The 26563-nt window shown below is 38.4% G+C and overlaps 1 protein-coding gene across 1 annotated transcript in view; it reads left to right on the forward strand.

Annotated features, from left to right (window-relative positions):
* Positions 1–743: 743 nt before the first annotated feature.
* nfkb1 (nuclear factor of kappa light polypeptide gene enhancer in B-cells 1) overlaps positions 744–26563 on the forward strand; it is a 37099-nt gene continuing 11279 nt past the window's right edge. The window contains exons 1-9 of the mRNA XM_067518015.1: positions 744–1046; positions 2876–2919; positions 4398–4479; positions 8641–8681; positions 9417–9515; positions 21453–21604; positions 21692–21855; positions 22395–22553; positions 23341–23445. Of these exons, the coding sequence (XP_067374116.1) occupies positions 2881–2919; positions 4398–4479; positions 8641–8681; positions 9417–9515; positions 21453–21604; positions 21692–21855; positions 22395–22553; positions 23341–23445 (841 nt within the window). The 5' untranslated portion in view covers positions 744–1046; positions 2876–2880. The remainder of the gene's footprint in view (positions 1047–2875; positions 2920–4397; positions 4480–8640; positions 8682–9416; positions 9516–21452; positions 21605–21691; positions 21856–22394; positions 22554–23340; positions 23446–26563) is intronic.

The following is a 26563-nucleotide window of genomic DNA, read 5'->3' on the forward strand; positions in this document are numbered from 1 at the left end:
ATCAGTCTGATCACACACTGTCATATAATTGTTTTTAATTTTAACTGACCTCAGAGAGACGCAAAATGTAACAAAAATAATCCAAAAAGACAAAATTACCACAAGAAACACAAACAAGCTTCAAAAATGCTCACAAATCTCCACAAAGAGACACAAAATACTAAAATTACTAAAGGAAAACATGAAACAACAGCAAAAAATAAAAGAAATTAACAACAAAATAATTAAATTAGAACAAAGACACACAAATGAGCAACTTTTGTGCACAGAGTCATGACCACAGACTTACCTATTGCAGAGCAGTCATCACTTTGAGAGGAAATTATTCATTTAGATGCAACCCAGAGTTCACAAGCTCAATAGTAATAGCTATAGCTCAAAAGTAATGGTGCAAGTGTTTATGTGCTTTACATTACTGCAGAAACCGTATATATGAAGCACACGTGGAACAAATTTGGATTAGACTTGTACATTCATTTTATCGACAGCATCAACTTTGTTTTTACCAGGAACTAAGAGAATTCACTTATTACTGAAGAACTGCAACTTTTGGACTTAAAGCACATGTTACAGCCTGCACTTAGTACTTCAACTATATGTTTAGCTAAGTACTTGCACTTTCACCCTAGTGTACTAATTGTGTAGTTCTGCCCCCTCTGTTGAAGTGTGACTGCAGGATTCTTATGATTATTTTCATGCTCAGAGTGAGAGCTCTGTGTTTTCACTGCTCTCTGGTTGAACTTCACGTCAGGGGGGAATTTCCAGTGGGGAAGGAAATCAACTTTATGAACCAGTGACACAGAGCTGCTGTCACCCGCGGAACTCTGGAGCTCGGCTTTTAGCTAAAAAGAACATTTTATTCATTCGGATTCCTTTCTTTTCTACACTGTAACGCCGCGTCGCGACGCACCGCAGCTGAAGTGGTTGCAGACGGAGCGAGTGGTTGAACATGGACATGGCGAAATAATGTGCACAAGTCAACGGACTGACACTCACGATTCATGCTGAGAATCCGACTTTTCACCTGATCGAGCTACGAACAGCAGGTAAGAACACCTGAACTATACCTTAGTAAACGAGTCTGAAGGCTGTCTGTGTGCACACATAAGCATAACTTTACCGCGACCCGTTACTACACCGTGTCTGGCTTTGTTATGCTACTTACTTCCTTATTAGCAATGTAACGTTGACACCGTAACAGCAAACCCCAAAAATTCTTCTTTTTACCTAACGCAGGCTTGTCTTAGATAAGCACTAATGTTAGGTTTCATATTTACGACAAGCGCTGGTTTATTCGGCACGTAAATATTAAACACAAAGTCGTTGTTTTAGTCAAAGTTTTAACTTCTGCTGTCGCCTCATGCGCTGGATTTCCTCCTAACACCGTCCACGCTTCTTCGCTGCATTGCACGCTTCAACGCACCGACCATAGATACAACCAAGGTTTTAGTTTAAGGTGGACTTTTATTGTGGTTTCATACTCGCCGAACACAGGCCTGGAATCCTCGAACGTCAGCATTCATTGATGCACGTTCTCCAGGTGAAGGGCTTCAGGTGAATTGCGAAAAATCTTTAAACCGGTAATTTTTCCAATGCAGTTTCGTGTTACATTTTCAACACGGAACCTACAGTTTAAGGGATAGCTCAACATTAGCTTGGACAGCTAGCGTTTTTTCTGCTTTACACAGAGTTTAACGTGAAGATAAATGTAAGACAAGAACGTTTATGTTGTCGGTGCCTTAAAATGTGATATGATAATTAGTGTCGCTTCACCAAAATAAAAACAGTGCTGTGCCACTGAGGTTAGCTGTTAGCCGCAGAGTTAGCATGGTTGACACAGGCGCGTTCATGTGCGACCGGCGCGGAGACGTGCAATGCTTCAAGTATCACCGAAAATAAATAATCATTTATGTACTCAAGTGGAAAACTACTCACATAGTATAGTATTTCTGTTTTTGCTCAGTGTTACTTTTGTTATACTACATACTACAGAGGGACACACTGTTACCACTACGGTAACAGTGAGCAACGTTCCAGCGGTGGAAACGTAGATTACTCTGATCTTTTCCTAAGTGAAACTATCAATACCACAGTGTAACTATGCAAAAGTATTAAACATTCAAGTAACCTCACAAGTATTATGAATACACTTTACATAAAGGAGGAACTGATTTTCAACCACTTTATTTCCTGACAGGTCATAAAAAAACATGAAAATACATCATCGTTTTTTAGTATGTTATCTTTTCCTTTAAGAATCTGCAACTGCAAAGTAATTGAAGACATATACATATATTTGACTTAAGTAAATATACTTAGCTACTTTCAGAATAAAAAGAATAAACTGTGTAATAATAACAAATAGCAATTTCTGCATACTTTGACTTTTTGTACTATTATTGTTATTACTTAGATACTTAATAGAATTCTACACTGTGATACTGCTAATTTTACTTAAGTAAAAGATCTAGTATAGGTATATACGTATATGGGGCGACTGTGGCACAGGAGGTAGAACAGTCGTACATCAATCCCAGAGTTGTGGGATCGATCCCCGACTCATATATCGAATGGTCCTTCAGCAGGACACTGAATCCCAACTCGGCTGTTCCTGGTGAGTGTTGGCCAGCTGCATGAGTGTGTGTGTGAATAAGAAGCAGTGTAAAGCGCTTTGAGTACCAATAGGTAGAAAGCACTATATAAGTGCAGAACATTTACCATATACATCCACCAATTGGATATATTTGAATGTATTATAGATGAAATTGTTTAATTATCATCATTAGCTCCTTAGACTTAGTTTTTACCCCCTACATTATTAAATATTGTGATAATAAGTCATGTAAGTGTTGATGTGTCTTGTTGCTGTTCACAGGCACCATGGCTGGAGATGATGCCTACCTCCATACTTCCAACCAGGTAAACTCACGTCTGACTCTTTGCTGGTACACATCACACAGGTATTGAGCTGAGTAGTTGAGAACCTAGTTTACAAGCACAATATTAAGCATGTGCGTAGGAAACATGATCCCACCCGTGTTGTGACATCATATACTCAAACATATTATTAGAAATAAAGCAGCTTTCTAAATGTGGATCTCTATCATACACTTATCCCTGCATTGCAGACATTTGTAAATGATGCTCAAGTAGTAGCTCCACATGTAGAAAGGAAATGCCTGTGTGTGTGTGTGTGTGTGTGTGTGTGTGTGTGTGTGTGTGTGTGTGTGTGTGTGTGTGTGTGTTTGGCCAAATAATTCAACTCACAGCACAGGTTCCAGCTCCAGAAACCTCTTTAACCACAAATTGCTTTCATGCAACCTTTTTACCTGTTTGCTGCTGCAGAATTTCAGAGCTCCAAAGTCTTATTCTTGATTTTGTTTTTTAAAATGAACGTTATTTTCTCCCAGTGAGGAGGAAATAATACGAGTCAATCAAAAATTCACCGGGCTTTCCAGGGTTTTAGGTTTATTTTGTTTTACTATGATAATAGAGATGTTCTGTGAAGTTCGTAGTTCATCTGAGCTTTGTTCCAATGAGGGAGTAGGAGCACACAATATTTTGAAAAAATTGGATGCCATTTGACATTGTGTCTTATTATGACCATGTTGGTTGTTTTATTAAACTGTACTAATTGACTAGTCCTTCTGTTCGTGTCTGAATTTCCAACCACTCATTCCTACAGATTACTTCAGGTTCTAAAATATTTTTAGCATGTTTAAGTCTCTCCCATAGATTTATAGCGATGTTCAGATCTTCATAAATCCAGACATTTACTGGTCTACACATTCATCTTATTTATTATTATTATTATTATTATTATTATTATTATTATTATTATTATTATTATTATTATTATTATTATTAATTTTTAACAATTATTATCTTATTATTTTTAACGAACTAAACATTTTTCAACATGGCAGCAGTGTTAACTTTTAACTTCCTCTCATTTGTTTGTGCAAGTGAATCAAATTCTTTTGTTCTTGAATTTTTATAGTATGAGCATTACACACCAGATAAAGAAACATGAACAAACATGTGAAGCTGCAGTGAACATCTATGTTATTTACTAATTTATTTGGTTTATTATTACTTTACATTTGCAAAAAGCAAATACAAATATGAAGACTTGTAAAATGCACAGTCTTCAGATTGTTATCCATGTATGGACACCTGATAGAAGTCTTGAATATAGTGTTTGTCAGTTATTGTTTATTTTAATTAGTGGGCTAATGTGTTCAATCTCTCCACATGTATAAAAATGTAATTATTTCTGCCAATAATTTTGATGTATGATGACAAGCAGGTTTGAAATGTGTTACACATTAGTAAAACTAGGTGTGGGTTACAGTAAGTGGCTGACCACAAATTTTATGCTGGGCTTAATCTTGCAGATTTTTGAGAATTTAATGATGGAGCCTTCGTGGGAGTTTACGTCTTATCCTCCGATGTCTCAGACCCCATCCTTGAGGACAGGTGAGACTCAGACATCCTGCAGACGCTGCTCACACTCACACCTTCACAGTGCTGTCAAAGAACTTAAGGTTACTGTTGTTTCTATGTGTATTAAGCAGTTACTGTGATGATAGACGGCGATAATGCTTTTACAAAGACAAACACAGCAGATCTTGGTTCTTGAGACTTTTAACTTCCCCCCAAACTATTACATGGTGTGATCCAAGCTTATTTTCATTTTATCTTAAATTAACAGCAGGTGCCTCTGTGTGGTTTTCAAACCTGTTATTCCACATGAACATTTTCACTCTGGTGTCCTCCAAAAAGAGCAGGTATATTTTAAGGGGGATCTGAGTATATATACTTTTCTGTGGTCAAACTTTAAATACTTGTAAATGAATGAATACTTGTAAAGAACTGTTAATACATAATTATGAATTCAAGTCTGGGGACACTAGAGATAAATTGATGTTAATTAAAAGAAAAAAAAATCAGTCAATATCAACAGCAAAATAATAAGTAGTTTCAGTTATAAATAAAACTGATCAACCAATCTGTGAGTTAAACAAACTGTAGTAATGAACTGTAAAGTAGTGCAGTTATGAGACAGATCTCAGTATGCGCATTACAGAGACGCATGATTTACGAGCCAGGTATTTTCAAGATCAACAAAAAAGCAACTGAACATTTTGATGCTTACCTCTGTGGTTACATTGACATTACATGTCTTCAGGTGTAATGTCAACAAAGCCTCAGATTCAGTTTTTCTGAGAACTGTGAATCAGGGCATTTTCAAACCTGTCTTGTTTAGTCTGGGTAAATCAGACATGTTTCCTCCCTTGGTGTGGTTGGATTGTGCAGGTCTGAATACAGCAACTGCACTTGGTTACGGACTAAAGCCAAGATCCTTTAGTGGATGTGGTCTTGGTCCTGTCCCAAACCAGCTCTGGAATAGTTTGTTTTGTGTGGAAGCATGGCTCAGTCCTGTGTTGTGTTGTTGCTGTACTGCTGGTATAATTACCACAGTTTTGACCACATGCCATTAGTGCCCCAAAACTCAGGAATATTCATCAGTCCAGACCAAGATCTTCTGGTGTTTCTGGAAAGTACCTTGACTAACTGAGCTACTTCTTGTTAGTCTTTGCCCCTCTGAACAGTTGGACGCCTTGCAACAAACTGGTCTTGGTCTTTGATTTGTTACAGATTTTTCACTATACACTGAATGTGTTTAGATGTCTGGCTGTTCAAAAAATGTTTCCTTAGATTTTTAGAAACTGGGAGGAATAATTTAGTGACATTTGACAGTTTTTGAAGTTTTTAAATTAAGTCGGAATTAGGGAGACATAAGGAAATATACTGTGTGAGGTGATAGTACAGGTGTATGCAGTTCTTCTGAATACAGTGGGAAATTACTGTACTTACCCTTTCTGCCCAGCAGCTGAGTTTTTTTTTATATATATATGTGTGTGTGTGTGTGTGTGTGTGTGTGTGTGTGTGTGTGTGTGTATGTATATGTATGTATAATTTCATTAAACATTTCTTCAGCATCACAGTAATTCTTCTGATATTTGTGTAAATGCAGGAAGAACCTACTGTAATAACTGCTCATTCAGCTACTTTTAATGGGACAGTTTGACACAGTATCTGATGCCTTGTCTCATACAACTGGGAAAGGGAGACACAGTGGGACACTGCGCGACACTGTTTCTTACCGGTAACATTTATTAATATTGTGATTGTGAACAGGTCAAAGTCAGAGAAAGCTCTCAATATCTTTCGTCTCTGACACTTGGATGTGTTATAGCCACTAAACTGGGCATGATGCAAATATGCACAATAAATGCATTTTATAATTGTACAAAAAAAGCTTTGAGTATTTGATGTCATCATCCGAGGTCTGTTTTCTTGTTGATGTGTAGCTCACAGGTTACACAGATGTTGTATTTCGGTGTAAACCAGCTGTTGTGGATGGTTTCCTCCTTATCTTTCAGCTTCGGAAGAATAAAACATCAGAAACTAAAATTTCTCTTTTTGGAAAACGAATGTATATAAAAGAAAAAAAGCCCATGTGGTGAAGGTAAAGTGAAAGCTGAGTTTCATGACGTGTTTGTGTCAGTCTTGTGGTGACTGCTTCTCTCAGCTCCCACTTCCCTATTTGTGTCCACACATTACTCTGAAATAAAGATGGAAGAAGAAATTGGTGGTTGTAGATGTGTAGGAGGAGTGGAAAGAATGTTGTCTTTATATCCACATGTGAGTAATGTATTTGACTTATTAATAGAAGCAGCTTCAGTTCCTCCATTGCTCACAGCAGGTTGGAGGTCGCATTTCAGCAGCACGTTTAAGGACACATATGAGTGTAATACCTTTTAGATGTTCTGCTAAAAAACACTTCCACAAAATAATTTCTTACAAGCAATGTTTTTCAAGCAGACACAGAAAACATGTCTTAACATAAAAAAAAGAGCAGGTACAGACAACAAAAAGAAAATGTGGTTACATTCAGAAAATACAACAAAAAATGCAGAACATGGAAAAGAGAGACAATCCAGAATTTAATAAAACCTCATTGAACATCGCAGTGATTTCTAAACTCTAATAAATAAATGTACATCTTGGAACGCAGCCTTAATCTACCCTATGTCATATATTAATACAGATTGGATTGATTTGCTGATGCTAATGGAAGGTAGGCTAGCCTGAGCGGGACCACATCGCAAGATCTGAATTAACAAAATATCTGGGAAGCCCTCAGTTTCTCTGTGAAGCAAGGAGGAAAACACTGGGGATGTGGGAAAACATCCTTTCATAAGCATCGACTCTGTAATGGGATATCGGTATCTCTCTTTGGAAATGGATGCTCCTCTCTGCAGGTCACGTGAAGTCGAGTTTGGATTGTTTGAATTTAAAATGACTTTACTCAGTGATCGAAGGCTGTGTTCACATTTTGTCTTGGGGGGATAGTGGTTTATCTTTGGACCGACTGTCCCCTTTACCCTGATTGGTGAACAGCGGCAGTTTGATAGATGAGGGAGGAAGTAGCAGCAGAAGTCAGAGGCAGGATGCTGCAGAGAAATGGTGTGAGAGGCTGCTGCATGCTGCCATGCAAACCAGGCCATGCTCAGAGATTTTACGTTAGCTGATGGCTGCTAGACAGACAGGGTTCACCGCAGTGGGAGGGATTTTGAAGATTATGTGCTCATACACTGTCAGTGACTATTAAAGGAATCAGTTTTCTTTGAATCCCTTTTTTTTCATCTGCGATGTTTGTTTGCATGTGGCACTCATGTATTTACAAGTATCTTCTACTATTTCATCCCCTTTAGATGTAACCGCTCGTCTCCGATGGTACCGCAAATCTGTACGGTACTTCTGAGGTGAAATAAAAGTGAAATAAAAAAATCCTAAAGGAATTGTGTCTATAACCAAACACTGTAAATATTGACTTTGTTTGTACAGGGTATTCATAGGTCTTCAAACAACTTCAGTTTTCCTCTTTTGCTGTGATGTATTCTATTCATGTTTGTTTAATTTTTTTTTTTTTTACCTTTTTGCTGTAGTTTGTCTCATTGTAGTACTGTGTCTATGCTGGTTCTGTATGTCTTGTAATGATGGAGGTATAGTTTTTATTTGTGTTATGGTTTTATGTCTCTTTGTTGTAGTTTTGAGTCTCTTCTAATTTTGCTTCTATGACTTTCAAACGCCAAATATTCAGTCCATACACAGAAGGTATTAAATTGTAGTCTACGTTGTATCACAGCAAACCTTAAAGGTGTTTAAGCCGACCCTCCTTAATTTCTACCGGGCTTGGGACTGGCACTGCACGGTTGGGAATGGGAATGGGCTGTTGGGGGTTCAGTGTCTTGCCCAGGGCTACCACGACATGTGGTCGGGAAGAGTTGGGTGCAAACCAACCCTATGGTAGGTAGGCGGCCTCTCTACCAACTGAGCCACTGTCGCCCCTAATACGTTCTTTTTAAAATGTATCCATTAAAAAGAGGAAAAAGCTGTTTCAGATTCCATTTTGTCAGATTTACATTTTATATCACTGTTACACAAAAAATATCAAAATCTATTTATCAAGTCAGTACGTGATGAGTCTTAAAGATATGAATGACCCCAAAACCATTGCTGAGACAAACTTGTACAAAATATGCTGACAGACTGTCTCTCTGCTTTCAGTGGACGGACCATTCCTGCAGATCCAAGAGCAACCAAAACAGGTAAACCTCACCAATCTTCTTCTTCTTTTGTTTTCCTCACATCTAAGTAGGAAAAACTCCAATCGTCCATAATCACAAAGGAAATAGTTTGTCGTTGATTCAAAGATCAGTGGAAAAATTATTACATTTTCATAGTATAACAACCCTAATATGCCCTACAATAAGACACGATACCCTGGATATTGACAGCCTGTTGGATCCAAAAGAAGTGAGCTGTAGACAGCTGCCCTGGAAGAGTGAAGAGGTTGGTTTAAGATTCAGTGTCAGCTAGTGCGAGGTTATATGGCCAGAATCTTCATTGTCTTTGAGCTTTGCTTTGCAAAACATGAATGGAACTTATTTTTAGAACATTTATATGGATAAGAGCAAGAATGATAAGACCTGCACCAACTGCAGGTCGTCGTTTGAGCATATTCAAAAACGTCCAGATATCAAACAGACTGACTGCAACCAACAAAATTATTATTGTCATAATTGTTTAGACATAAGGGAAAAGTGGATTTAGAGAAATATAAATAAGCGTTTTCATTTGCATTTAGTAATTTAGCAGATGCTTTTAAACAAAGCAGCAGAAAGGAAGTTTTAGTTTTTTGTGTTTTTATTTTGTTTTTTAATTAATAGATTTAAGTGCATAGGAAGGTGCAGAAGAGTGAGTTTGTTGAATTAAATGTCACAAGTTTAAAATATGCACTGTATTTATAAAACAATTACAGTATCGCTGTCTGTCTTTCTTAGCGTGGGTTCAGGTTCAGGTACGGCTGTGAAGGTCCGTCTCACGGTGGTCTACCAGGAGCCTCCAGCGAAAAGAACAAAAAAACCTACCCCTCTGTCAAGGTAACGCTTCCTGTCTGATGCAGCTGTGCATCTTCCAGTCTCCTGTCACAGGCAAAAAAAAAAACTTCTGCATGGACCTTGGGTGTGATTTGTGGGTCATTTTGCTGGTGACTTTAATTTCATTTCAGTGGAATTAAACAGCAGGTTTAGATTATGAATCTCCAGGGCCAGTGATGGTTGGCTAGAGGCGATTCTGCTGTTTGTGTTGACGAGCTGGACCGATGGTGTCTGATTTCATTGCAATGCGAAATGATGAGGCTAAAAATATGTTCAGGAAATGATGAAAAATCATTTGATGTTTAAAGACAAATGAGAACTGTTATAGATGTAGTACAACAAAGAAAGTCTCTGCAGTGAGCTGAGTTATTGAACAATTTTTCTTTAAGATGATGCATAGATAGAGTAGAGTCTTTAAACAAGTAAACTGACCTATTTCTGTCATTTGAGGTTAAAATGCTCTATATTAAGACACTGTAGACGCCACACACTTGACTTCGGGCCTTTGATTTGTTTTATATGCTTGTTTAAAATGAACCAAATTAAGTCACATTACCTGCCAAGTGTACAGTGTACACAGGAATTGGTTTGGTGATAGATAAGAGAGGTAAAGATAAAACGAAATCTGGAATCATGAAATAGGACATAAAAATATTGATTTACAATGGTGCTTTAAATATACGTGAAGCAGGATCAGATAACATTGTAAAAGTAGATAATAAATGAAATAATAATTTCATTGTCCTTTTTATTATTTAACTATGGAAAATGATCCAATCTAAAATATTTGTGTGCAGCTTTGCCTCCAGTTACTGGTGTGAGTCCCCCTCTGTGCAATAACTTCAACTAAACCTTTCCACTGCTTATCAGCTGTGCACATCGTCTTAAAGGGATTTTAGTCCGTCACTTTACAAAACAACCTCCTGCATGGACACAACACAATGCCACAGTATTTCTATAGTATTAAGGTCGGGACTTTGACTCAACTGGTCCAAAACATCACATTTCTTCAACTTTAACTGTTCTTTAGTGGAACCACTTGTGTTACGGGTTGATGTCTTTGCTGCATGATCTCCTTTCTGTTGAGCTTTAACGAGTTTGATTATTAAACCTCTTTGTAATGTTGGTGCCCAGGAACCTGAACAACTCTTTCACAGCTGTTTTATTATTGATTGGTTTGAACTCTTCGGTTCACATTAAGCTCGTTTATGTTTAGAGCTCTAAGCTCCAAAATGTTGACGTATTTAAAAGTCAAGAATGAAACCTATTTATCAAACAAGATTTTATTTCAACAATCTGTCAGATGTCAGAGAAACTGTTGGTTTATTGTTGATCCTTGACTGCAGCTCAACAAAAGAGCTGAGCACAATTTTTGTCTGATAATCACTAATACTAGTAATATTATTAATAATAATAATAATAATAATAATAATAATAATAAGATGATGATGATTGTTGTTGTTGTTATTGTTATTATTATTATTGTTATTATTATTATTATTATTACAACACTTGTGGAGCAGTTTCATCAAGAATAGTTTTATTCTTTGATTTGTAGTATCTTATTTCACGATTTGTGTGATAAACCTTATCCGCCAAAAGCAGGATGTCTCACTACAGGTTTGTTTCCTGTTACCCGCTCCCTATTTATACTTTGAGAAATTGTAAATACATTACACTGTCTTTTACACTTGGCTGTAGAACTGAGCCAGTTCTTTGTGTTTTGACAGTCAAAGAACTGGCTCTGGGTCAGGAAAACTGGTGAGTAGAGTTCTTTGAACTCTTTGCTGCTCTAGAAGGGGGCTGCTTGACAATATCAAGTAAAGCTTTGTTGTGATAGGTAAAAATACAAACCTAATAAATAACACACCGATAACTGCAGTTGATGCTAGTTAGCTCACAAAACAGCAAGGCAAAAATTACCATCGTAATTGTAATGTCAAGCAATTTGAATCAAAATGAATGGCTGTACACCAGTGTAGGCTCACAAAGCCCAACATTTGCCTGAGATGTTTTAGCAATGTGCTTATTGTAGTGGACGTACACAGTGGTGTGATGATGTGGCTCTATGGGCTGTAGAAAAGCAAAGTTGTTCCTGAACCAGCCCTAAACCGACTCTAGGACCAGTTCAGCACAAGCAAGTTTCATGATGGTTGAAAAGGAAATGATTTACCGGCTCGTCGTTACAGTTAGAGGTATATCACTGCCTGTGGGTTTTGCATAATCCTGACAGCGTTTTTTGTGTTTTCATGTGGATTTTTTAAAAAAAAAAGTTTTTTCTTTCTTTTTCAGAATTTTTATAATGAATCAGGAAAATCCTTGTTTAAAAAAATAGTCTCGTACATGTGGACTAGGCTTTAAACGAGTTAGAAACTAAAACACAGCTCAAGCCTTTGTACAGTCACACAGGTAGGATTGTACAACTCTGGAAAGTTTTGACACTGGTAGCTGTTACATCTTTGGTCATGATGTTAAGGTAAACACCAGACATTTGGCATCAACCACCAGATCCAACACTCTCTCCACACGAGGTGGTGTCATTTTGACACAGCACCTTGTGGCGCTGCTTTTCACCACTTCCTGATTGAAATGCATGAGAAGCATTTTTTCACATATGATGAATATCTGGCTTAACACAGCTTTATTGTTCACACTTGGTGTTTTATTCTGAAGCTTTACACCCTTATGTAGTCATAAGTTTGATCAGTACAGGTTCTGGTCTCTGATGGGGGTACACTGTCCTTGACTGTGGCTGTGCACTGTTAAATGTTTCCTTGAGCCGAACACGGCTCACAGACTATGGTAGAGAGTAAGATTATTTCTGGTTAAATTGTGAGATTAGATTTGATCTAAACGGCGGGAATGAGATAGGTCCAGACAGTAGAGATATAAAGCATATCTATTAGAACTTGATGCATTTATTAACAAAAATGGTATGAAATGGCACCACACTGATTTAAAAAAAAAAAAAAAAAAAAAAAAAAAACTAATATACTTAATACAGATATTTATGGTGGCATATAAGTTAGAGATAATCTTTTAAACTCAGGGTGTTTCCTAATGACTGTAAGTTCACTATCGTTGGTTCCAATATTAAAATCAGGGGAATCTATCAGTGTCAAATTATAGGCCTATTAATTCCTCTTACTTATAAAATTACTGTCTAAAATCTCTACATTAAATATTATGACACGAACATTTTACAGGGGAAAAATCTTATTTGCATAACCAAGGTCTTCTTAGGAGCTACATTATCTGATAATTTAAAGTAAAATCTTGAAGATCCTCAGGGCTCCACATTAGGACCTTTACTGCTTAGTGTGACATATTTGTAAGCTGATAATGCTGTTCTATATATTCATGTACAGTGGAAACAGGAAGTTGCTTAGAAATGAATGCAAGCCGTGTCACATATCTTTGAATGGTTGATTGCATCCTTGTTGTATTTAAACGTGAGGTCAACAGTTTGCACAGTATGTACTTCTCTAAAAACACTAACTGACGCGACCAGGATGTAATGATACCCGGAGACGATTAGTTGATCATTTCAAATATCTGAGATACTTTAGACTCGGCTTTAAGTTTTACGAAACATGTTAAGAGTTACTAAGTCATTTAAGTCTTTGTCTAATTTCAGGCCTTGATACCCATGTCTACTGTTGCATGCAGTGATCCTCTCACACTGACGTTACTGTCTCACAAGTTGGACTCAGACTGGAGCCCACATTATTAAAGTCAATACATTCAATCTAAAACAAACACTCATGTTACTTTACAAACTGAGTAAGTCATGGTTTACTGTAAACGTACAGTGATTTAGTCTTATTTTTAAAATTCTTTATGGACTGGCACCTCCTCATTTGAATGATTTTGTTAAATGGCCACTTATATAGCGCTTTTATCCAAATCGCTTTACAGTGTTGATTCCCATTCACACATTCACAAGGTGCTCACCTGACCCACAGGGAGTTCAGTGTCTTGCCCAAGGACACTTCCACATGTATTCGTCATGATTTCAGGGGTCACACATTTACACATTTCTGTTCTGCTTGTGCAAAATCAAAATCCAGGATCTCAGAATAAAAGAATATTACCAGTCAAAATAGGGTTTTACAATATATAAATATAATAACATCTTAAAGATACATCCATTTATACTCTATATAACCAATAGTATTTGGTTGGGGCTGCGTTAGCATGAATTACTGCATCAATGCACTGTGACGTGGAGGTGGTCAGCCTGTTTCTGTTTTTCTCGTCGTGCTTTTAAAAATATCTTTCAAAATAGATTCTCTGTATGTGGTTCGGGTCAGGCGAGTTGGCCGACCAATCAATCACAGTTAGAAAACCAGTTAGTGGTGGTGTGGTCCTGTGGGCAGGTGCTAAGTCCTGCTGGAAAAGGTCATAAGTGTCTCCATAAAGCCTGTCAGCATATGGAAGCATCAAGCGCTCTAACATCTTGCGATGGATGGCTGCATTGACTTTGGACTCTATAAAACACAGTGAACCAACACTAGTTGGCAACATTGCCCAAAATCCTCACAGACTGTGGAAGCTTCACATTAAGCAGCCTGGATTCTGTGCTTCTCCTGGACTCTGTGACTTTGATTTCCTAGTGAAATGCAGCATTTAGCTCGGTTTGAAAAGACGACTTTGCACCACTGAGCAGTGGTCCAGGTATTGAAAGGCACTTCTGACATTGTCTCTGGTTCAGCGGTGGCTTGACAATCGAAATACAGCAGTTGTTGCCAATATCCTGAAAGTTCTGGAATTGGCTTTACTCTACGATCTTCCTAAGCGTGTGGTCATCCCTGTTGTTTCTGCACATTCTCCTCCCAAACTTTCCTTTTCCAGTCAAATTTCCATGAATATGCTTCGATACCTTGAATATGCTCCCTGACAAAAGAGGATCATTTCAGCCATGACCATCTCAAAGTTAAAGGGAAATATTGTGATATTTTGAAATTAAAGCAAAAAAGACTTGAAAGATTTCACATTACGTGTAATTAATCGATTATATTCATGTTTTAAATTAAGTTATAAAAAAATAACCCTCACAATATTCACATTTTTCAGATGCACTAATATGTGGTTTGGACTCTCCGAGCTGTAGTTCACATGACAATGGCAGGCGGGGGAGTCGTTTCTATCTACTGGATATTATTTAGACCATCCAGCTTAGTCTCTGCTATGTCCCCTGTTGATGACAACATACACATTTACCCCAAATCCCTAAGTTTAGACATTGAACTTTTATTATGAAAATTGATCGTAGAACAGGAAACGTGAGGATGGGACTATTTCAGTAGTGATCAGCACATGGCTTTATCTGTTGTGTTCAGTGTGTCTGTCTGATGGCCAATTCATTCTCTCCTTGTGCTCTCTGATGGACACGTACTACAGTGTTGTAATGGCAACTCTTGACAGTAGCAACAGGAGCTGCAGAACTTCATCTTTTGTTGTATTTGATTGAACAACATGAGAAAGTGGAAAAATTAAAACCATGTGTAAGTGCTTCACATGAACAGTTCCAAGGTTGACACATTTTTGGGATTCACATGAATTTTTAGAGATTTCATCCTGACTGGGGACGTGTTGGTGGAAAAAATAATTTGGTCGAAAGATTATTATAGTTGTATGAATGTTTGTGTTTCTTAAGTAAAATGCTTTGAGCAGTTTTAAAGTTTTAAATTCTGTCCTTTATGTTTGATCCTGCTTGTTATGTTATAAATGACCCAACATTTTTATATCTTTTTTTTTTTGTTTGTTTTAGCGAAAACCACAAAATATTTTGTCATAATTGTTGCATCCTCTTAATGAATTGTTGCAGCGCTAAAGCTATTATTAAAAAAATAACCTGTCAAATTCATCCATCCAGCCTTTCTGCTGCATATGCAGATCCAATTTGGATTATAATGAATAACTGTAGTCCATATCAGCTCTACTTATTTTCCATCATACATACATACACTCTGGCTGTAAAGCTGCATTACCGTGGTGTTAAAAACACTTACATTTCACTCTGTTAACCCTGCAGAAACCTGGTATTCGTGATCTAAACTTTCCTGACCTGTTGTTTCAGTCGATGTTTAGTTTGGAGCCTGATGCTCCCACATGTTCTAACCAAACCAGAGGTGATGGGAAATCCCCAGATTCCTGCTGCAGTCTCACTGTTTGTCTACACTTACTGAACTTTACTTCACTTTAGTAAAAAAAATATACAGAAAAGTTTATTAACGTGAATCCAAATTACAGACGTGTCCCAACAAATGTTCACTGTAACTGTCACAACGTCTGATGATCAAACCGAACCAAATAATCTGACAGTAATGTTAGTCAATTATTTTATTTTTAACTTTTTATATTCCTTCATTTCTATATAAATCTTAGACAAGATGGATGATGTTGAAATAAAGTTAAAAGTCTGTTGTTTCTAAATTTGATCAATACTACAAGGTCCTGTATTTAAACCCTTACAATGTTTGTTTTGTTCAAAAATGTAAAAATGAATGTAATTCCAAAAAAAAAAAGAAAAAGAAAAGAAACAATCTGGAAAATTTAGATGTTTAGTATTTTATATGAAAAATAGTTGACAGTTAATTTTTTTTGTAGATTAATCGGTTGTTTTAACACTACTTTTAATTATTATTTGTCTAACAAATTTTTATATTTCATAAACTCCACAAAGAATTTATATACAGTAATAAAATGTATGAAATAATTAGCTCTCAAACAAATGTAGTGGAGAAAATGTACAATAGCTTCTTCTTTGTTTTACCAGATCAGGAGCAAACTTTGTTTCAGGTAAAGTAAATGAACCCTACATAACACCGTACCTGAGTAAATGTACTCGGTTATGTTCCACTTCAACATTCCTGGGAGTTTACCTGGATAACAGGAAAACAGTTACGGGCTAATTGGTGCCAATGTTCTGGATTGTGGCTGACTTCATAGCATTTGAAATATATGTAAATGAACTTTAACAGTTATACACTAGACATGGTTCGTGAAACATTTAGATTTAAGAGGTCTTAGGTCAAAATTCTGGATGGCACCTTTGTATTTTAATAAATCATTGACATGATGGTTTGTCGTGATGAAGTCATCAGAACAAACCAGGAAAGTTTCCCCTCTATGTCTGTGTTTGGTCTGTGGTGTCAGATAAACGTGTGCATGTTGTTGACGGTGTGTTTGCATGTTGAGGCTGCAGAGTGGGAAAACCCCTCCTGTTGTTCTATTAGGGGCAGCAAGCCGTTTCTGACTCACCAAACTTCTTTTTGTGGACCTCTCTATCACAAATATGATTTTGCTTTTAATTCATCAGTCATTCATCAGATTCATTCTCTGTACTCCAATTTAATTACTCTTTCTCACAGAAGCTCAAAAAGGATGTTGAGATTATGATTTCCATAAAAACTAAACAGAAGCACTGAGATGCAGTTGCTGTGAGTAAACAGACTGAGAGCTTAAATTATTTATCTCTAGTAAAACAGGTGTATGGAAATTAATGAGTTGTCCGCTTACATTCCATACTACAGATTAATACGGTAGACAGACAGTAAAACTCTGAACAATATAGAATTTCCTAATAAATATGTTTGATATTTTAGATTACTGACATAAGTACCATGTAACGTCATAACAGCTTTGTAGACTACTGGAAGAATCTTGGTGAGGTGTCATTAGTAAATGGCAAATTATTTAGTGTGTGAATGGACTTTATCTGCATGTGTGAGTCATGGAAGAGCAGGTGTGATAGTGGGGGGGGGTTAGTGATTTATTCTAAATTTAGCTTATGCTGTTCTCAGAATATACAGCGGCTACACACCAAACATCTGCTTTTTGCTTAGTAGCACTATTGTTGGTCTGCACAGAACATCTTTGATACCAGTTCATCTTCTGAGCATCAATAAGTATCTCGATGTACTGTTTATTTTAACACCTGTTCCTGTAAAAGTGTTATATACACAGTTTTCATTTAGTCACTTTACCATGATTTTTGAATTTCTGATTGATGTCAGCGGAGGTTTCTGCAGGAACTAGTTTAGTTTGAGGTTGAAGTTTTTGAAGAGCCTTTTTCTGGCCCAGACCTGTCCACGGTTAAAATATCTTGTACAAACACACGTAGTCACACGCACACAGAGCTCTGCTGTGTTTCATGTCTGTTGGGAATTTCCTCCCCATGACACCCACGTGTAATTACAAAGAAGTAGAGTTGCGTCACATGCAGGAAAGGTGCTCAGAGATAAAAGCTCGACATCCAGAGGTGTAATATCGGTGTTAACGCCCACTCTGGCCCAGAAATGTGGACATGTTTAACCCTTTACAATGATTTGTCCTACTTCATGTAAGCGAGTAGCCACAAAGCGCTGACTGCTGCAGAGCTTTAGGCTGAAAGAAAAGAGTTTTACGAGGAAAAAGACAAAAATAACGTCCTACGTCTAATTATTTTCTTAAATCATTTAGAAGCGTCTGCTGTAGACCTCTGTTGTTGTCCAAAAAGGAAACTGTTAAAAGAAAAAATGTTCCCAAACGTTGTGAAGGGAGCAGAGGCACTTTGTATGTTTAAGTGTCTTAATGGGACCTAATTAGAAAAATGCTCAAAGGTATGTTTTATTCGCATGTAACCACAATGATAAAGAAAGCAAAAAAGGTGCAAATGTTGAAGAAACTGATTCAGGATCAGCCCAGGAGTCACAAAAGCTACAACAGAGCCAGAACACCTGTTCAGGTGTGATCTAAAGTAACTGACAGATCCAGACAAACACAGTCTAAAAACTGCTTGGATGTACTGTATTCTAAAGCTGTTCACAGTAGAACAGTAACTCTGTAACTCAAACTGTTTGCGTTGTTTAAACAGTCTTCTTTTTTACAGTTATGTTCTAATTGTATCTCCAACAAAGACCATAAAATGTGTTTAAGGGGTTCCTCACATTTGGGTCCGTATTTCCTGTCCCACAGCTCTCACTCCGACACAATAGTTTGTGTTCAGTCAGATCACTAACACCTTACTGACAGATACTAACACCCTCTGCTGCAAACTCCACCTGACTGTTTCAACCTGCTGCCACGGCCTGATACTACACATATGTAGTGAGAACATCTTTTGAGCCAGGAAACCATCAAACACAGACTCTCGCTGTGTTTCTAGGAATAGGGTGTCTGCCATTGAGCCTTGATTGGCCGACAGAACCGGGAAGAGGAAGTGGGCTTGTATTTATTTACTGCAGCAGTTGCAACGTTCCTGCAGGCAAATATGAGCATTGACATGGTTTACACAGGCACACACACGCACACACACACACACACACACACACACACACACACACACACACACACACACACACACACACACACACACACACACACACAGAGTACAAACAGAAACAAGATAGCTTTAACATCTGATGTCCTTTATGCAAAATAGCTCCATAACAATGCAATTTTATAATCATATTATGAAAATTAGTCCCCGGGAGACGATTCAAAACAATATTAACCCTGAAATGAAAAAATACTAATAGATACCTGACAAAATATATCAAACTAAGCAACTGATGGTCGTCTGTCATGTGACTTGCATAGATCCCTGCTGTACAAACCTTTTAATTTTCCAGATGTTCTAAGCAACAGATATTCACATCACATCTCAACTAAAGAAAACTAAGACCTGAGAACAAACTACAAGTTTTGTGCAGTTACGTGACCCCCTCCTCCCTTACAGTGCTGCCAGGATAAAAGTAGTACACAAGTACACACAGCTGGGTGTACGTTCGATGTGGATGGGTCAGTATTGCTGCACTTTGGAAGGTAAAAGAGAAGAAATTGTTTGTTTTAGGGAAGATGAGTTGATACATTGATCCAGTAGTTACAGTTTGTGGTCAGGTCACCACATCTTATGACAAAAATAAACTAAAAATGTAAATTATTCCTACAGCTTATATGACCCACCATTGGCAGCCTGGGTTGCTGACAAGGGGGACTGGAATGATCCAGTGTACCTGTACGGTTGAGTTAGGCGAGTGTTTCCACATGTGGGTGAGCTGTAGATTAACTGAGTGGCTTCGCTGATGAGGCCTGTATCTGCACTGAAACAAAGTAAGAAAGTAACGTGATGGGCGGTCGATGAAAGGCCTCCGTTTCCTTCAAAGCGGATGTTCCATCAAGGGACACTTAACAAGTGTATTTCACATTCCATCTTACAGAACTATCTAACTAAGGAAACATTGATACTGAATTTATGTATCTCCAGGTATATTGTGCTGTTTGTCTCCTTTTAATCAGAAAAAACTGATCTTGTGTCAGCTTTTGAGTGTGTTTGACACAGTGCAGGTCTGTCTTTGAGTGTAGAGAATGCATTTATTCATAATCATCGTCAATTCATAAATACGCACAACAATAATTGGTTCTTGCCAGTCTCATCACAGAAAATATTATTTCATAATCAGTTTGTATAAAATTCACCAGATTTTGGCTAAAAACTGCTGTTCCTTTTACAAATCCATCTGTACCTTCAGTGTCGCTTTGTTGGCTGCACCTACTCATCCTCCAAACTCCCATGAGAAATTATGGTTTCAATCCTGTAAAACAAGATAAATGTTTTATTACTATATTTTCCGTTGATCAAGATTCCCCAAACCCGACACTCTCCATCCACCTGCCTGCACCCATTAAAATTATCTGCATAAATATAAACATTAAACCTTATTCTGGTGAAATAATGTTAATTGTGTACAATATACAGAGCAACACTAGTCTTTGCTTTATGGCCTGAGATCAACACATTTTGTGCACTATTTTATTTATGTTTGAGTAAGATTCACATCTTGTGTTCAAGACGCCTGTCACGGCTTGACAGGTGTGTTGCAGAAAACAAAATACTTATTGTGAGCGTGTTGGAGGCTACTGTTGATGGGAGCTGTGTGGGATCTGAAAAATGTAGGAAAAGTGTGAAAATTAAAACATCTGGGAGTGTGGAACAAACTTAGTTTCTTCCTTTTTATCTCATTTTTGATAACTGATGGTTGGTTGTAAATCTTTTATCATCGATTTGCTGTCATTCTCAATTTTTACTGTACAGCAGTGCTTTGAAAGACAAAGTGAATGAAGTTATGTCATCAGCATGACCTCATTAACTAGCCTCCTTTTAAAATGATTAGTAAATGAATCAGTGAGTTTGTTCATATGTCACTGTAAACCAAATATATTTAGGCATTGGTCAACTGTGGGCTCAGGGGATTTCACAGACTAAAGGGAAATAATCAGTTAATTGAAGTGTAAGTTGGCACCTACATTAGTCATACACCTACTGTTGTTTTTAAAAAACACCGTGTCAGACTGGAGGAAGCACACGGCCTGTAAAAAGCCAAACTCACATACAAGTGTGAAGAGGAACTCTGCAAAGGAATTCTGGTGTGGAAGGAGAAAAGTATTTGTTGAAATATTAGATGACATAGTGAGATTAAAGATGTCAGGTTGGACAGATTGTGGTTAGTGAAGTTATTCAGAGTTCCACGGATGACTCAGTCTGCAGTTTGGACTTTCTGTATACCTTCATGTTTCTCTGCAGTGAAACTGTTCACAAACACTTTCTCTTGGTACAGATGAGTCACCGCTGCATCACACTTACACCAAACCTTTAGATCAGACCTTTATGGGCCAAGAACAGGTTTTCATGTTGACATGTGGTTTGACACCTTTTAACTGGCTGAAATATTGTTTTAAGAGGCAGAAACACTAACAGCACTAACTTTGGCACCTGACTCTAGATCAGAATGTTTATTGGTTTTAAGTTAAATCTTAGTTATTTGATTTTCATTGAATGTCGTTCTGCTTTTGAATTTTCATTTTCATTTGTTTCAACCTCCAGGCCTGTTGTGTGAGTCACATATATATTTTATTACCATGTCGATTTAAATTACTATTTTGTGTCTGTTTCAGATCTGTAACTACCAGGGTCCAGCCAAGGTGGTGGTCCAGCTGGTGACGGCGCTGACGCCCATTCCCCAGCTTCACGCTCACAGTCTGGTGGGAAAACAATGTGACAAAGGGATCTGTATCGCCGACCTGCAGCCCAAGGACAATGGCATCAGGTCTGTTAACACAAAGATAGAACAACAATGAAACCAGTAAAACCTTCAGCCTGAATGACAATCATGGGTTTGGTTTGTTTCTGTCAGTTTTCCAAACCTCGGGATTCTCCACGTGACGAAAAAGAATGTGGCCAAGACTCTGGAGGAGAGGATGGTGGAGGCTTTCAGGATGGGATATAATTGTGGAGTCTCCATCCACCCAGAGATCGACGCCCTGCAGGGGGAGGTCAGACCACCCAGGGAACTCAACGGTCAGTCCAGTAGCATGTTTAAAAAATATGGAAAAGGAAATAAGGGACATTAAGACATTTCGAGAGCTTTTAAAAATGTATGAAGTTTGTACATGAAATGTATTATTGTAGGTGGGGACTTTGGAAAGTGGGGGAAATTTAGAGTAGTTTGGATATTATGGAAAATGGAGACAGTTTGGGGAATTTGTTTTGAGAAATTTAGAAACTCCTGGAATGTTTGTCCATTAGGAACATCTATATATTTTCAAAAAGTGGGGACATTTAACTGGAGACATTTGTGGAAAGTGACAACATTTGAAGGAGAGTTTGTATATTTAGAAGGCTAAGACAAGTTTTATATAATGGGAAAACTTTGTCCAGTCTACGTTAGAGAGCTGACGTAGAATAAGTGGGGACACATTTGTTGAAAACATTCTTTTAGGAAAGATTGGACATTTTTTGGAAAGTTTTTCCCATCCTGTCTATTTAGAACCTTTAGTCTCTCTTTTCCTCATATGTGACATGTTTTATTGTTCTTGAACGTGTCCCCTCCTCTGCAGACCACCAGCGCAGCGTGATCTGCAATGCAGCTGCTCACCAGGCTAAAGAGATGGACCTCAGTGTGGTTCGGCTCATGTTCACGGCATTTCTCCCTGATAGTGACGGGGGGTTTTCCAGAAGACTGGAACCCGTCGTGTCTGAACCCATCTATGACAGCAGTGAGTCTAACCTCTTGCTCCCTTCAGAAACATGAGGGGGTAACGGCACCTTCTTCAGCTCTGATCACAGATTCTGCCGATGGCTGCGTTTGAGGATTACTGTGAAGTCGTTTCAGGCTGCCTGGGTTCATTTCTCTCTTCCTGCTGTTTAGTTTCCGTACGCTGCAGCTTCCTCTCCACAAAACTGAAACTGAGTTTATCACTGCAGGATCACTTCTGCACTTTCAGTTTATTATTTAAACATATGTCATAGTTCAAAACTGTGAATCACTTTCATCCAGAATTTGTAAAGTTTTTCCTGGAGAGAAATTGGACCAGTTTAATCTTTCCTCGTAAATTTGTAAATTAAGGTTGTTGTTTTTTTTCTTTTGTTTGCGCATTCAATAGATCATAAACTAGAAATCTGTGTAGTGTAATTGGAAAAACATTGAATGCCCAGATGTTGTGAGGAGACGATGGATGGACATTTTCAACATCTGACTCCGGTTTCTGTTTCACAATTATGACCAGACATGTTAACAGTGACATACATGACAACAGATATGTGCATGAATCGTCTAAAGCTCCCCACTGTCTAATTAACTGCCATAAATGTGACCGGTGCTTTGCTTGTTTGACTGAAATGTACATTTTTCTTATTATCATATCTTAGGAGCCTCTGTGTTGCTTTTCTAGTTTACAGGCAGTTTTTCTAGTTTCTGCTCACATGGGGAACCAACTCTGCTACAGTTTTTAATTTTTACAATTGTGCTGACTAACCTGCTTTCTCTTCTTTTTATTCCCTCAGAGGCTCCAAACGCCTCCAACCTGAAGATTGTAAGGATGGATCGAACCGCCGGCTGCGTGACCGGAGGAGAAGAGGTTTACCTGCTCTGTGACAAAGTCCAGAAAGGTGAGAAGGGTCAGATCGGGTCAGAGGGGAATTTGTCGATAGAGCTTTTCAAGAATCATTATATGTAGTTATTACCAAGAAATCCAGAATTAGCAGCAGGTATGATTCACAACTTTACTCGTGATGACTGTCTGCAAATAAAACCAGTTTCAGTTTTAATCTGTTTGCTCATGAACCGACTTTGAATGAAACATTTTAAGGGAACAATCCAGCATGGTTGGCACAGGCCCAGGGCCCAAAGCTTCAGTGGTTCCCTCTGCTAAAGTGATTTTTTTTTTTCTCATTGGAAAGTCAATCAAGCAACTATGAAAGATGGAAAATGCAAAACAGTGAATCACAAATCAAAGACTTAAAAATCCACAGGCAGACAAAACAACAGTTTGTGCACCAGCTGCAAAGAAATGTGCAGCAACAACAGTAATAGAAAAGTCCTGGATACGTCAAATAGTGTGAATTCCTTCAAAATTATTCAAATACGGCCTCAGGATGTAAAGGACGCTGATACATGTCGTTCTGAGTGCTTCGACTTTAAAGGATCACTGCAGCCATTTTCTAAACTTTTAATTTTATCCACAAACAGCATACAGACCCTTAAACCAACCCTGGAGCCTCTGCTCGTGTCTTATCACTTGTCAATCTGCAGCCTAAATTAGCTCTGTACCATAGACCTCAATTGTTGTCTGAAAACCATTAAAAACACGTAAGCCAGACACACAGCTCTTCTGGGTGACACGTTTCTTCATTCCAGAACATGTAGTCAACATATTTTTAACACTTTTACTATGCAGAATGCAGAAGCTGCCTGTGTTTTTTTTTTTTGACAAAAACCTCAAACTCACTTCATCTTAAAAGTTTCACTGACTCTGTAGTTACACTTTTCTTATTTTTAAAAAGCTAATAACTGTAGAAATGTACACTTAAGCAGCAGCACAAAAGCAGAGAAGTGGATCAATTCTGAGTCTGATCCACTTCTAAACAGGAACAGGTTGCTCCTGGTTGGAGCAGCTGAGTTCTCCTGGAGGAAGTTCAGTGTCAGGGAATTCCCCTCCGATAACTAAATTAGTGAGGAGGAAGACAGCTTCAGGCCTGTCATCTATGGCTTTATTTTATAAGCATTTATTTCTTACTTAAAAACCGGATCTGTTTCATCGTGACGTCACACTAAAGTTGTGTCAAGTTCACAGCACCCTACACATAGATCAGACTAATGCTCTTGTTGCAAACAAGAACAGGTAAACTGCACAGTTTCTGTGAGAATAACTTCAATATGTCTTCACACATTTTCAACAGGTGGCTTTGTGTTGCATTAGCAGCAAATTTGGCAAATCTTGAAAAAGTAGCCGAGAAACTGATTGTCATCTGTGATAATACAGCAGAGGTTCAAAGCGCTAGTGCCATAAACCTTCACTGAAACTCCCATAAATTTTATTTGGCAATTTACTGGCCGAATTGTGCAGGTGCTGTTTACTCAGGCTGCCTCTAAAAGATAATCAGCAGCTGTTTTATGAATAATTTTAAGCAGCAGTCTACTTCTTTTCCTTTCAGCTGTTCCCTTTCAGGGGTCTCCACAGCGAGTCATCTGCCTCCATCTAACTCTGTCCTCTCTATCCTCTTCTCTCACACCAACTAACTTCATGTCCTCTCTCACTACATCCATAAATCTCCTCTGTCCATCACCAGAGCAAACAAGAAGGGGCTCAGAGCTGATCCTTGATGCAGACCCACCTCCACCTTGAACTCCTCTGTCACACCTACAGCACCTCATCACTGTCTTACAGCTCTCATACATGTCCTGCAGCACTCTAACATACTTCTCTGTCGCTCCAGACGTCCTCATACAATACCACAGCTCCTCTCTCTGCACCCTGTCATACGCTTTTTCTAAATCTACGAAGACACAATGCAACTCCCTATGACCTTCTCTGTGCTTCTCCATCAGCATCTTCAAAGCAACTACTGCATATGTTGTAGTCTTTCAAGGTATTAAACCATATTGCTGCTCACAAACGTTCACCTCTGCCCTTAGTCTAGCTTCCACTACTCTTTCCCACAACTTCATTGTTTATCTCATCAGCTTCATCCTTCTCTTTGATCACACTAACCTGCTGCACATCCTTCCCATCTCTATCTCATTGCCTCACCAATCTGTACAAATCCACCTCTCCCTCTTTAGTGTCCAGCCTAGAATACAAGTCCTCATATGCTCTTTGTTTGGCCTTTGCCACCTCTACCTTCACCTTACGCTGCATCTCCCTGTACTCCTGTCTACTCTCTTCAGTCCTCTCAATGTCCCACTTCTTCTTAGCTAACCTCTTTCCCTGTATACACTCCCGAACCTCCTCGTTCCACTACCAAGTCTCCTTGTCCACTTTCCTCTTTGACACACCGAGTACCCTCCTACCTGTCTCCCTGATCAAATTAGCTGTAGCGGTCCAGTGGTCCTTCACCTACATGTCCATTGAAATCTGCACCAATCACCACTCTCTCACCTGTGGGGATGCTCTGCATCACTTCATCTAACTCACACCAGAATTTCTCCTTCTCTTCTAACTGACATCCTACCTGTGGGACATAACCACTCACAACATTCCAGCTTCAGACTCACAGACTAAACTGTCTGATACTCTTTTCACCTCTAGAACATTCCTCACAAACTCCTCTTTCAGGATAACTCCTACTCCATTTCTTTTCGTATCTGACCCATGGTAGAACAATTTGAACCGTGCTCCTAAGCTTCTAGCCTTGCTACCTTTCCACCTGGTCTCCTGGACACACAGTATGTCCACCTTCCTTCTCTGCGTCAATTAACTCTGTTAGCTTTCCTCTTCTCTCTCTGCCTACGAACACACCTTCCTCCTCTCCTTGTTCCACCAACAGTAGCTCAATTTACACCGTCACCTTGGCGGTCGTTGTTAACCCGGGCCCAGGTGTGGAAATCAGGATTCACATGTTTAATTTGGCATGTGTTTTATGTCGGATGCCCTTCCTGACACAACCCCCTGCATTTATCCAGTAGTGGGACTGGCACAAGAAGACACTGGCTTGTGTCCCCTTGCAGTTGCATTAATAATTTTAAGAAACAAACAACATGTAAATGAATAGTCTCCCATTCATTTAA

The sequence above is a fragment of the Channa argus genome, chromosome 10 (assembly GCF_033026475.1).
Source record: "Channa argus isolate prfri chromosome 10, Channa argus male v1.0, whole genome shotgun sequence".
Lineage (NCBI taxonomy): Eukaryota > Metazoa > Chordata > Actinopteri > Anabantiformes > Channidae > Channa > Channa argus.